General features: G+C 38.9%; 1 protein-coding gene across 1 annotated transcript in view; it reads left to right on the top strand.

Moving 5' to 3' along the window:
• Window positions 1–12,232, top strand: part of ATP8A2 (ATPase phospholipid transporting 8A2) — a 208,662-nt gene extending 196,430 nt beyond the window's left edge. Inside the window, exons 28-33 of the mRNA XM_035900437.1 lie at window positions 1,907–2,029; window positions 3,107–3,185; window positions 6,532–6,593; window positions 6,922–6,978; window positions 11,361–11,468; window positions 12,155–12,232. Of these exons, the coding sequence (XP_035756330.1) occupies window positions 1,907–2,029; window positions 3,107–3,185; window positions 6,532–6,593; window positions 6,922–6,978; window positions 11,361–11,468; window positions 12,155–12,232 (507 nt within the window). The remainder of the gene's footprint in view (window positions 1–1,906; window positions 2,030–3,106; window positions 3,186–6,531; window positions 6,594–6,921; window positions 6,979–11,360; window positions 11,469–12,154) is intronic.
• Window positions 12,233–14,083: the final 1,851 nt, after the last annotated feature.

Raw genomic sequence — 14,083 nt, 5'->3', positions numbered from 1 at the left:
TAATTTTTTTTTTCTTTAAGCAGACTCATTCCAAATATATGGTAATACAGGAAAAGCCAGCAAATTATCTCTATCGCTGAGTAGTATTAATGGAAACACTTAACTTCTGTCACATTAATCTTAAAAATGATGGCACAAACCCTCATATTCCATAGGATTTCATGTTCTTTATGGAAGATACTTATTCAGGGATTTTCCACTCCCTTGATTCTCTTCACCCTAATTTCCTGACTGTTACTCGGTCTCTGTCATTCGTGTTTAGATATTTGCATCTATTATCTTTAAACCTGATTTGATGGATCTACCTACCCTACATAAAGCTCACGGATGAAATTCATAATCTAGAATTGGTGGAGTAGAAATTAACCCTTGTTTTGTAAGGTCAGCATTTTCTAAAATTAGAACTGGTCGCATAGACACACTAAGAATCAAGTGCTGATAGGATATTGGGGACTTCCACAATTTGAAGGGGTTAGATTTTAAAGTGGTTTTAGCTCTGTCATTCTCTTCTGCGCATATTAACCCTTTATTTCATTAGTAGTCTCATTAAAATATTAAGTGTAGGAAACTATAATAGCATTGTAATTCCTGCTTTTGCACTTATTTACCTTCATAAACAAAAACACTAGGAAGATTTACTTCAAGTGAGAATGTAAGTGCCCCAATAAACATGGAAAACCTCAGGAAATACCTTAAAGCTGTGTGAGAATGTGCCCTTTCTGGAGTATATTGGACCAGTAATCTTAGTTTCAGTTCTGTACCCCCAGTCTGCTGCCATTTTAACCATCTGGTTTATCACTTTATGAGTAAAAGCAGCACATTCCCAGTTGGATCTAGGGATGTAATCATTGATTCTTGCTAGTCTCTAGTCCTCTGTGTTGCTCTTTGTCTACTCCTTGACTGCCAACTCACTGCTGGTGGGAACCACAGCCCAACTTTTGCAAGTATGCACACACACACTGAAACAGTTCATAACTTCAAGCTGCTTCTTAACTTCAAGAACGCTTCCCAAACTGTTAAAAATATATGTATGTATAGGATTAGAAATTACTTTTCCAATATAAACTGTTAATGTAAAAGGAAGTGAATGAAGTTTAGTATTCAGACATGAACACTGGTATTATTTTCACTCTGTGCCTGCACTGCAGGCTGCAAGAAATACGGATACCCAAGCTGGCTTTAAATGAGCTGCCTCAGATCCTGGAAACGCTTTAAGAGCAGCAACGTGGGACTCAGCAGAGGCTAATTTACTCTGCTTCTGGCAAAGTGTCCTGCTGTCTCTCCTGGAAAACTTCCGAGGCTTGGTCATCTAAGTGTCTGCCCATAGCACAGACACACACTGCAGTTAATTTGTTCCTATCAGTTCATGCCTGCTTGGAGAATCCCCAAAGTACCGTAACACAGAATGGCCTTTGTGTTTCAGTACATTTTCTTTTTTAATGTGATTTCCACATTTGCTTTGTCTGTAAACTTAGCTTTGGTTAAGCATATTACATATTTAATTATGGCTACAATTGCAGCTATATTTGAATCCATTCCCACAAGGCTTTTTTGAAAAAGTACATGTTGTCTTTCCTTTGCAGTCTGATGTGTTTTACCCTCACTAGATTAGCTGGTAGATCAGAAGATGCTGATGCTTAACTGCTTGTGTTTTAAGCTAATTTGTTAATAATAAGAATTTTCTTTCATGCTTCTTTTGTTCATAAGTCAATATTTGAGAGTTATGAATTGCTAAAATTCGTGTTTGGACTTGGACATTTGAAAATTATGTCAAATAACATGCTAGTTGGTAATAAGTCTTCGCTGAAGTCTGTGGGAATTTTGCTATTGTCTAGATACTGAAATATTATCTGAGATCCACTTCAAACTTATAGCTGCTTTTAATTAGTATTTGCTTTCCTTGCAGATTTTCACAGCGCTGCCACCCTTTACTCTGGGAATTTTTGAACGATCGTGTACTCAAGATAGCATGCTTAGATTTCCACAGCTATACAAAATCACTCAAAATGCAGATGGGTTCAACACAAGGGTAAGGGAAAGTCTTTTTCTTTAAGAATAACTATGAGCGTTCTTATTTTCCTGGTCTTTCTCATCGGAAAATAATTTATTCCCCACTGTTACTTCTGCCTTATGCTAGCCACTGAGATTAAGATTGATCTAACTCCCAGTTCTTTTCAAGTGGTTATATTTTTTTATTTAAAAAAAAAGCCTTAGTTTTTAAATAAGGATTCTCTGGTATGACTTGAACTGAAACTGGTGCTGACATATCCGTAAACTTTGAATCAAGGTAAGATTTATATCTGAGTGATTTTTTTTTTTTTTTTTCCCCCCCCCCCCCAATTCACAACTACCGATAAATGGCGAGTTTACCACTTTCATGGGTACTGGATAACATCGTCTGGATTTTATTTCATATACAAGTTGTCATCATGCTCTCTACTAGGGGGCTTTTTCACAACTAATATAACTCTACTCACAAATTATTTTTCCAAAATAAAATTTGGATTGGTTTATTTGGACTTTGAGTTTTGAAGAACACATTTTACTTCATTTTGCTATTTAAATGCTGGAAAATGCCAGCATTTGGAATTCTGTCTTTATTCCATAACAGGCACATCTAAATGTACTTCTGAATCAAGGAAGCTGTGTGATTGCTTTGTTTAAAGAGGAAATTGTAGACTATGTAAAGCTCTCGTTTGTGCAAAATGGCATTATCTGTAAGCTAAAAATTGTGGGGCACAAAGTAATTTCTCATTAAAAGAAATAGAACATTTCATAATAGTGAATCAGTTTTTTAAAATCATTCCTTGTGATAATTAAAGAAGGGTGACTCCATCAGCTTGCTGTATTTTGATAAAGATCTTAAATCGTAAGTATGCTTGCCTATTATATTTTAAGTTATTAGAATAAAACCATCCAACTGGACCAGTGTTTTCTTATGAAAGAGCAGAAATTGTAGGAGGAAATAGATCCTGCAGAAGTTTAGGTATTTCAGTTCAGGACAAACATTGTCTGACTCTAAACTACACAATGAAGTGTTTGTTAGGAGTTAGAGAGAGGTCAAGAGTTTTGGACTTTACTGATGACTTGGTTTGTTTTCCCTCAGGTTTTCTGGGGTCACTGCATCAATGCCCTGATCCATTCCATCATTCTCTTCTGGTTTCCACTGAAAGTGCTGGAGCATGGTAAGGGCTTCGTTATTTCTTACGTCAGTAACTGATGTTCAGTCTTACAGAGCCCAGTGTGTTTGCAGAACGGGAGGTCGTGACAAGTCCCAAGAAAATAATGCTGACAGACAGTTCAATAGGCTATAGCTGCTGAACTTGGCTAGTTATCTAGTGGCTTTTAGAACTTAGTCTAATTTAACATAATTACTGTTCATATAGTGACTTTAATATGTGAAAAATTAAACTGCTGCTTTGCCAAAAAGTCTTACTCGAATACTGAATGATGTTCTGTACAGTGCCTTATTTTCTTTGGTAATGGGTTGAGATCTCAACTTTTTACTGCATAATGTTCTTACAGCAGCTGTATTACAACCATTTGCTTTATATTTTGTTGGATCTTTCCCATTCCGTAACACAGTACTATAAAATGTAGGATAAAATAGAGAGATTTCACTACAGTTGAAGTCTGTGGAAAAAATTAATTGGCTGGAATGGAAGTAGACCAGATCAAGAATCAGAGATACTGGGGAAATGAGACTTTTTGTTGTACAAATTAGGCTTATTAAGTCTTGCTTGCCATGAAAGGTAATGCAACTACATGGTATTTCAGGGAACAGTAAATCCCATATGGTTCCTACCTAGCTTTACAATGTAGTTGTGTGGGCAGGAAAAACCATGGGAAATCTGGTTTCTTACTAATGTAAGAAATAGGACTAACTAGATCAGATGAGGAATTTTGGGGTGGCGGGGGGGGGAATTTTTCAAAACTTGAACTCTTTCTTGGAAAACACAAATTTCAAGAAAACTTTTGCAGCTCCAGGATGGATTAATAGGGGAGGAGGTGAAAGAAAATGGAAAGAGGGGGAAGATGAATGCTCACATCAGAGTCATAATGGTAAAGATATTTGTGGGAGGCAGGTTCATGTTTCTCTACCTGACTGAGTAAAATGCCAGCGTTGTATCCTTAGTGGCAGCTTCACATGCTGTCTTGTGGACCATACAGGAAAGGGATTTCCCTTTCTTCTGCATGTGGGCTGGGAGCTCAGTTCGGTTTGGGGGGAGAGTGGTTTTTATGGTTGAGTGGTTTTTTGGTTTGATTTGGGGGTTTCTGTTGTTCTGTTTCACTATTTTTACAAGAAATGTTAGTCTCAAATAGCTCTTCTTTAAATCCAACTTCAGAAATTTTAGGCTGATGTACGTAGTGGTTACAGTTAAAGAAAAATACAGTTTTTTGGTTTAGTCTTCGTAAATGTTTTTCTAGCTAATTCCTAAATAGATATGTACTTTTAATTTCAACAACTGAAATCAGATTGGAATACTCACCTGCTCAAATGGTAAATTTGTGAGTTCCTTTGACTAGGTTGTTTAGTTTGCTTTCCGAAAAGGAATGAATATTGAGTTTTCAAGTTTCTTTGTATTTTCAACTGAAAAAGGGATTTCAGTGCCAGAGACAAAAATGTGCCATTCACACTGGGATGTTTTTTAACCTCTCGAGTTCTTTAGAATGTGAAGTGCATGTAGTCCATGAATGGGCACTTGTATAGCTTTAGAAATGAATGTTCACTGAGCGTCCTGCTGTTCTCATTAACAGAAGTATCATTCCTTTCAGGACCGCTTAGCCTCCCAAAGTGGAAGGTCATGGAAATCAGTGAAAAAAAAAAAGTCATTAACTTAATGCATTAAAATGTAACTTCAAAAAAAGACTTACACCAAAACTTACTCAATTACTTAAATGTGCATTGTGATGTTGCACTAGAGCAATATACTGGCAGAGTCATTAAGTCAGTTTATTCTAGATCTATCGAAACTGATATGTATTTAGGCATGCCGTTTTCTTAAGAAACTGAGACTTCTGGCATCAGCAGGGTTCATTGGACATGGAGAGCTCAATTCTCTAGTGCTCTTCACTTTTTTCATTGACTCTAGAGGGAAGAGCAAAGTGACTGTTAAAACCTGATGTGTATTTGTGAATCATGTGGTAAATGCCTGAAGCCACAGAGTACCCGTGGAGGAGTTGGGCTGATAGAGATGCCCGTGGCTAGAAACCAAACCAATTCCTAACCACGGTGTCTCAGGCTTTAGCTCCTGTTGCAATGTTAGTGACCAGTCTATCTGCTGCTTTTTATTAGTAGTTGGAGTTTAAAAGAGAAAAGAAAGTGGGGATATAAAACCAGCAACTTCTGGAAAATATTCACAATCTGTCAGTTCTTTGGAGAGATCCACATGCAGCCACTGTAGAAGAGAGCCATAACAAGTAGCTTGGGGTGACTGTGCTGACTAAATACATAGTCTTTTTGCCCGTAAGCTGAGCAGAGTATTTGCCACGGAGGTCAAGGTGTCAGGGGCTCCTCTATAGACTTAAAAATTTACTTGAAAAATTTACTGATCGTGGAGACCTATGTTACCGGAACGTGGTTAACTAAGTAGATGACCCTAGTTTAAGAATGTCAGATCCAGTTTTGCAAATAAGTCTAGCAAAGTGGTACTCTCATAGTAGAAGCACTGTACTAGGCAGTATGTGTTTAGGAACACGTCCAGGGTTGTATCTTAAGCCTTTTTTATCCCTGCTGTTTGTGTATTTCTCTAGCAATTGTCTTAAAAACCCGTGAAAGTAGCAATACTTACCATGCTTGAGAAATGCTTGAAAGCTCCCGTGAGTACGAGTTCATTTGGCATTAGCGCTGCTGTCAAATGTGCTTTCATGATGTTTGGTTTTATTCAACAAGGGCTAAGAAAGACTAAACAGACATTTGAAGTATTGCCAAGGTTGGCACTTTCAAATGTTAGATTAACATGTACTTACCCTTGTGCACGCTTGACTAGAGAAAGGGTGTGTGGAGACTGAATGCTGCTCAGTTACCGAGTTAACCTCCAGTGAGATGTTTTAGATGTTACATGTGTCCTTTATAGATGAATCTCTTGTGGCTTTTCTTAATTCAGCTCTATTGCACCACAAATCAGCGAGTGTTTTACAGGCTTTCTCTTCACAGGCAGAGCAAATAATGGGATCTGTTAGAGGTGTCAATAACTAGTACAGAACAGGTAGCGAGAGAAAAAGTGACACTGATGTATCTCAGCTCTTACCAGCAAGTGACATGTTAGGGTCTGGCAAACACTCCCCCTTTTGCTGGGATGGCTTTTGGCAACCAGGACTATGGATATTACGCGTTATCTGAGCATTGTGTCTGCAGCCTGGCTTAGCACAACTTCTGCGTTACCATTATCTCATAGCTTTTAAAAGTGCTTTGAGACATTCTAAAAGGCAAGGTTGGGACCAGTTATTTTCTCCTGAAAATCTCCTCGTTACTGCATCCATTCTGCTGATACACTGATTAACAAATGTGATAATTTTTCTGTCTTTCAGATGCAGTATTTACAAATGGCCAGGGAATTGACTATTTATTTGTTGGAAACATAGTTTACACTGTAAGTTTGTGTATCCTAGCAATTTTTGAATGGTAGAATTTCTTTACAGTTTTTTTTATACTATCAGAAAATGGTGTAAACCTGAAGTAAGTGTACAAGTAAAATAAATCAAGCTTATGTTGTGCGCATGGTTTTCCCCCTCCCCACCCTGACATGCACCAATAGTATCTTCTGCTCCATCCTTCCCCCATCCCACACAGCCAAGGCCCTGGGTTGGTATCTAAATGGTAGTAACTTTTTAGGTGTAAAGGGGAGATTGGGCCATAAATACCTTTGTATTTGAGTGTGTTAATACTGAAGTTTTCTTTTTATTTCTTTTTCCTTGCAGTATGTTGTAGTCACTGTTTGTCTGAAAGCTGGCTTAGAAACAACTGCGTGGACTAGAGTAAGTACTCTTCAGTATCATTTACTTCATCAGGGAGAGAGGTGTGCTAATGAGTATTAATACAGAAAAGAAGTACTAAAAATCATTTGAGGCGTCAGTGTTTTAATTGGATCTTTCATGTTACGGATAAACTGCTAAGCTCCATAAGTGCAGGGTGTGAGAGGAGAACGAACTCGTAGATCGCACAATTTGTGTGATGAAAAAGGATAGCCTGTCAGAAGTGGGAAGAGAACACTAAAACTATATTGCCAACATCTCTAAATATTTTAAATTGGGGAAATTTTGCATGAAATCCATGTACTACTGTAATTGCTTAAGGAAATAGATCAAGAATGTAATCTTTGTACTCTGTAGCTCCTTTAAAAAATAATGCAATGGGGAAAGAAAGGTGTCTGCCCACGGATAAACAACCGGGCTTTGAAAAAGTCTTCGAAGCTAGTAAAAAGCACTGGTGACTTCACATCAGATGAGATTGTTTGGAAACTTATAGTAATAAGGATGTTAGTCCAACGGTTATGTTGATTCCTAGGTTTGAGTCATTTACTTGCAATGAGTGAGTGCTCTGTTACTGGTAGGTGTCAGAATCTGGCAGGGCAGTGACCTCCAAAGAATATGGGGGAGGGATAGGAGGGTGTTCCTGTGTTGATGAACCTTCACCCTTCTCCCCATCTTTCCCCCAGCCCCTCTGAAACACTGATCTTTTGATTTTGATCCACACCTATAAGATACCTTACGGCAATCTAGTTTTCATGGCATACTAAGACACTCTGCCCTCAAGACCAAGCTGTTCTGAGGACTCCCATATTCTCGTTTTACCAGTTTCTTGGAGGGCCTTGGCCTTCAGTCTTGTAACCTCAGTGCTTCTGTTAGTTGGATAATGTTTTCTTTCATTCCTCACAAAGGAATTGTTAAGATCAATGAGCTGATGTGTGTTCTGAATTTTAAAGATTAAATGCTATCTGTATGGGTTATTTCATTATTATGGAGATGCTAATATTCTCTGCCTCATTCTCTCATCTGAAAATAACATCTGTTCTCTTTTTGCTGTTGCTTATGCTTAAGTTCTATGTTGTATACCAACATTTCAAAATGCAAAAATACTTAAACAAATTAATCCCTCGTGCTAGAAGAGGATATATCCAAGTCTGCATTGGAAGCATGTGAGCCTGTTTAGATCCTGTGATGTTGTGAATGACTTGATGCTTCTTCCTCTCTTCCCTTCCCCCTGGGTAATTGGTATCTTTCCAGTCACTTGGGGATAATCATGATCCACTCTTCTCTAAATTTTGTTTTAAAAGATACCATAATGTTTAGTAGATATTGGTGTTCTTTAACACTGGCATTTTATAGGGAAATTATTGTTATGCACAGAAAAGTCGTGTTTAGAATCAACTTTTTTCTATATATACACACTTCTGATTCCCGACCCATTGCTTGGACCAGTGACTCTCGTAGTCTTGGAATGTGATGCTTGTTACAATTATTGTTTCAGCTGTGAGTGAATCAACACACAGAGAATCTTTTGGTTACTTGAAAAGTATTAAATGTACAACATTGAGTTAAGCCTCTTCTCCATCATCAAGTGGATTGGTTACATGCAATTTGTTCTTGAGAGTGAGAGGGCCACTGCCGCTTGGGAGAACACGACGGGTTCAGCTGAAAGCTTTAGATAAATAATGCAGATTCAAAGTGGCTGGGAGCCTGGTATATCCAGTAGGTAGAGTGGAAAGAAAGGCTTTGGTAAAAGTGGTAACATGATGCATAACAAAATCCGCACATTGGAGCTGTGTGGTGGAGTTCATGTTACATGTTACCTATCTGGAACACTGCAGTAGGCATTCTTCCAAATGCTTACAGCTTTTTTCGCTGTTTTACCACACCATATGAACTCTTTCAGATAAATAGGGTGCACAGGATAGCCATACAGTGTGTCTACATTTTTACATGAGAGCACTTTGATTTCTTTTTTCTGACTTCATTCAGTACGTCTGATGGACTCAGTTCAGCTTTGCACATGAATTCTCCAGGGGTAAATGATAGAGATCAGTGGACGATCAACAGTGCAAAGGTGTGGGGGGGTGAGTGTATAAGGAAGATTTCCAAGCAGGGCAAAGTGGGCTCTTCCTGAAAGCAGAAGCTTTTTTAAAGGTACAGAAGCAATTCAGGGAGGTACAAGCCTGAGATGAAGAGATGATTGGAACAACCATGAGAAGAAGATAAAGACAATGTAAAATGAGCAAAGTCTTTGCTGAGCTGGAAGGGGCAAGATGAAGAGCTGTAAAACTTGAAAACTGTCCTAGCAGACAGGAAAGAAAAACAGGAGGAAGACAAAAAAAAATGATGTTATTTCACTGGCATAAATACACCTCCTACAATATAAGAGTATATCTTAGATCGGTTTCCCTTCTTGCTTTTTATCTTTACTGTTTTTAATTGTAAAATCTGTAGGAGTTTGCAGCTTGGAAGCATCAGTCCAAGCTGTCCTGAGCCTTCTATCCACTTGTTTGGAAAAAAGGCTCTGGCTCAAGAGAAGGTGTCACATCCTTTTGGGAAAGCAGCGCTGGTGCTGTTCTGCTGTTGGGTGGGGATGGCTTTTCTTTAAGATGAATACAGCCTTGCAGTACTTGTTCTTTGGGGAGCTGAGCACTGCAGTTGCTCACTGTGGCGGGGCTTTTTTTTAGGCAGAATCTTGACATGAATTGTCCCTAGTTTTCAGAAGAGCAAGTAGACTAAAAGGAGAAAATCCCCTCTTTCCTCCACATCTTAAAAAAAAACAAAAAAACAAAAACAAAAAACAAACAAACAAAAAACCACCAAAAAAACCCCAAACAAACAAAAAAACCCCACAAAACAAAAAAAACCCCAAAACAACCAAGCCTTCCAGTCTCTTAGTTTTATTCACATTACAGTGGAAAAAAAAATGTTGGGTTTTTGTTTTTTTCTTTAAATAAAGCAGTTGCTGCTCAGATCTCCTGGGTGAAACAGAGTAAATAGCAGAATCTGAAAACAAATCTTCCTGCCCACTGTGTATCTCCAGGAGGGGCCCTATACTATGTCCTGCTCATTAGCCCAGCAACTTTCTAGGTTGAACAAAATTCCAGCTGAGAGTGCCTAGAAGAGTGTTCTTTCCATCGCCTCTGACATTTTGCTGTATGAATGCTTCTACTGTAAGGCAGCCTCCAGTTGCTCCCAGCTATCTGCCAGTCTCCACTGGTGCTGCAGACTCCTTGCTTGTTTGTTTTCACTGCCTGTGCTGGAGAAAGCTCTCCTTTCTGAGGATGCTCACTGCTTCCAGAGGAGGAGCAATCTTCTCTTTCCAGAAGTTTGTGTCTGTCTCACAGCGGGCAGAACACAATAGTCGGACACTTCTTTGGTTCTTAGACATACTGTTCAAAAAGTCAACAAATACAATCATCAAATAGAAAGTTAAAGCTGAGAACTAAACAAAACACACTGTGTCCATCACAGCAACCAGTGTGTGAATTCATTCCCATGTTCCTAAACCCATATGTAATTAGTAATTAAGATTTATGCAGGTACTTCTCTGAATTGGAGCCAAAGTCATCAGCCACAAGAGTTGTTGGCATCCAGAAAAGCTGGAGCCAATAATGAGCTCAGTTGCTTGTTACAACTGAAATTACTGATTCCATCCACTGCAGTGTAAAAGTAAAACAACTTAAATCATCCTGAACAGCAAAATAGTTTGGGTGTGTAGGAAAAATGACTTTCTTAAATGCAACTGAAATGAAGTCTGTGCTGGACATGTTCTTGGTCACTTTAACACTACTTTTGCTTACTGTTAGTGAGTCTACAGACTAAAGAACCTGTAAAGATGTAAACTGCATTGCATATCTGTAAATCACTTAGAACACCTTTAAAACAAACAAAAAAGTGAAGTTGGTCAGTGTTGATTGTGGTAGTGTATTACAGAGCACTGAATCTTCTTCCGTGGAATGTATGTGAGTGGTGCCCATGGCTTGTATGCGTACATTCTGCTGTAAGGGATTTGTCCATGTGAACTTTAACCTGAGCATCTGAAAATTCCTACCTTGATGAGTGTGTTGAACCTGGCACGTGCACAACGGGAAGCAGGAGCTAGATGAGAGAAGTCAGAGTTCCGGGGAAAATTTGATGACTTTTGGGGCTCCAAGTAAGACAGATGGGCCGAGAGGACTATCTGTCTGCCCTGTCGAGAGGCAAAGATTATAGAGGGAGAACTGGTTTATGCTGTTTAAACAACCTTGTGCTACTGGCCTGAAACCAAGTGCGGTAGACAGGCCCAAGTGAGACTGACAGAGACCTGAACAGAGAAATATCTGTAGGTTAGGTGGCTGGAGGAAGTGCCCTGTGTTGACTCTCCTTCTTTACCTACTCCTTGACAGTTCAGTCACCTGGCCGTCTGGGGAAGCATGCTGCTCTGGCTGGTGTTCTTTGGCGTCTACTCAGCCATCTGGCCCACGTTCCCCATCGCGCCAGACATGCTGGGGCAGGTGAGTACGAAGGCTTGGCCACACGGTAAGCTGCTCAGCGTGGTGCCCCGCTGTCGCCCGCACTGCCGCTTGCTGCTTCCTGACCACTCACACAAAGCTTGGAAAGGAATCGCGCTCTAGTAAGAGCGCTTGTACTTCATTTTAACCTTTTTCTTTTAATCCCTGCATTCATTTAGCTTAATCTCCTCATTAGAAGACCTGTTTTTCTCCCCAAAAGTGACATCATACGTGATTATATGCACTGTGGATACTATATGACAAATCTCAGTTCACTTGGGTAGCAGTGAGACTGGCTCTTTCATTAGTGTGTTCCTAGTAAGACTTTGTGTGTTTGACAAAATGCCAGGTAGAAATTTAGTTTGTTTGTTTTGGGGTTTTGTTTTTTTATCGTGGGTTCTTTCTCTTCCATATGTTTTGCTTTCGTATTGTTCCTTTTTTCCTGCATTTGTTTAAAACAAACCGGAATTTACTTGAGAATAGGATGAGATGGTCAGAAGCAGAAGGGAAGCTGATATGTTACTGGTCCCTTTATAATACCAGAGGAATTTTGGATTTGTTCCTTCAGTGTCAGCTGAGTTCCAGGTGGTGAAATTTTCCCTTCGGTGTCATTATTTCAACCCGTGGTGAGAAGATTGAGTAATGAGCCTGTCAAAATCACTCAAGAGCCTTGCGCATATTTAAAACAGGGTGTTACCATGAACAATAAAGGACTTAAATGTATGGTAAAAAGTTATTCGGTAGAAGTGGAACTGCTGTCAGAATGACTGGGAAAAGGTATTTTGTAATAAGCTTAGCGTTTTCTTTAATGCAAAGGTGGTGTTTATGATATAGAAAGAAGAAAAGCAAACTGATAATTTTAACAGAGAGTTTAAGCATATTTGACTCATCACCCTTCTGTACTAGGAAATAATGATAAAAAAAGCCAAGTGTTGTCAAGCCAATTAGCGGTTTTCAAGGTTATTCTCATGTTTATACTCAACAAGAGTGGTCAGGCATGATTTTGTTACTGTTCTGGCCTAATACATATTTTATTATCTTGTGCTAAAACACTGGGGATAATGGAGGCTATGGTAGATTTTCATGGACAGCTTTTTACAGCTGAGTGACAGCTGACAGGCTGGGATCAGCGAGTGACTGACAGACAAAGCCTCAGTCCTCTGATAGTATTTCATGGTGATCTTTGTGTGTTTCACAGCACATACAGCATCAGTAGCTCTTAATTCACGTTTTCATATATCAAACAGAAATTTGACTTGAGTATTATGCAGAGCCACAAACTACTTGTCCTCCACAGCAGACTTGTAGTGCTGCCATCAACATGCCAGCCTTCTAAAATACAAGCAATAAGGTGAGCTGTTCCTTCATAGGAGAAAGGTCAGACTATCAGCTTTAGCTTGGTGTTACATTTCTTTAGTCAAAAGTAGCTCCCCTTGTTTTTTTAATTGCAACTGCAACAAAATTCATACTGTGTTGGTCATGAACATTTGCTCCAACATAAACTACAAGTCTCAGAACAAAAACTTCATGTTAATAAGGTTTTGGTTTTGCTTGAATATGTCTTTAGAAAGTGTTTCTATTTAAACTTTAGGTTTTGCTCTGGTTTTCTGTCATTATGCCTTGAGAAGTGGTACTAATATCTTGCTGAGATGAAAATAATCTCATGTACTTCTTAAATGGATAACACATTTACTTTGAGTGTCTAGTCTAGTACTTGTGGAGCTGTGTCCCTGGGTCAGTAAACATCAATGAAAGATGTTAAGGTTTGTTCATCATTCTAGAAAGACACTTTTTGAATACAAGCAGTCAGAAATAATCTGTTGTATGGCTTTGAGGGTGTGTGTGTAACAGTACCATTCTATCAGAGTTTTCTCCTGTTTTTGAAAGAAGGAACAGCAGTGGGAGAGTGTGGATTTTTGTTTCCTTTATCCGTTTGTAAAATCAAGGAAAGCTCCTAAGGTAAAAGGAACTTGCTTGCCACTTGAATTGAGTTATACAAAGTCTCTTGAGTAATCAGTTGCTGTCATAAAACCAGCTCATGGTGAAATAAGCTTGGGAGCATGCTAGGCTCTAGTCAGTAAAATTAATTGCCTTGCTGCTTCCCAGACTTAAGCTATTCCTTTATTCCTGCTATCTTCTTCTCTGCATTTACAAGTAATCAAGGTATCTTAAAAGCAAAATGAGACAGTGAAAAGCTTACTTTGTTTGGTTTTAAATCTTGCTAGTGTGTTTATCTTCAAATAAACTGAACTCCAGAATATCTTAGATCCTTATACTATGCAGATCCAATAGCACTTGAAGGGAGCTGGTTTTAACTGTAATGCTGATCTAGCATCTGTGCCAGCCAGGACTTTGTGCCATCAGTAGAAGGCATATGAGGTGCAAAACACTTTATTCCGTCCATTCATCAAATGTCAGCATGGAGTCTTGCAGACTTTTAACTTTGTGAAAAGATGCTTTGTTTCTGCTGGGATTTATTAAACCATTTTCACTAAGTATTTCTTTCTCTTGCCCGTTATATCTTGAGCATTCTCAGAGGGGAAAATAATACCATTTTTTTTCCTCCTTGAGGGCAAAGGGAAGCAACTTTGTTATTCTCGGCTGTCAAGGAGTCAACA

The sequence above is a fragment of the Egretta garzetta genome, unplaced genomic scaffold (assembly GCF_000687185.1).
Source record: "Egretta garzetta isolate BGI_Z169 unplaced genomic scaffold, ASM68718v1 scaffold98, whole genome shotgun sequence".
NCBI lineage: Eukaryota > Metazoa > Chordata > Aves > Pelecaniformes > Ardeidae > Egretta > Egretta garzetta.
This window is presented reverse-complemented; position numbering and strand designations above follow the sequence as displayed.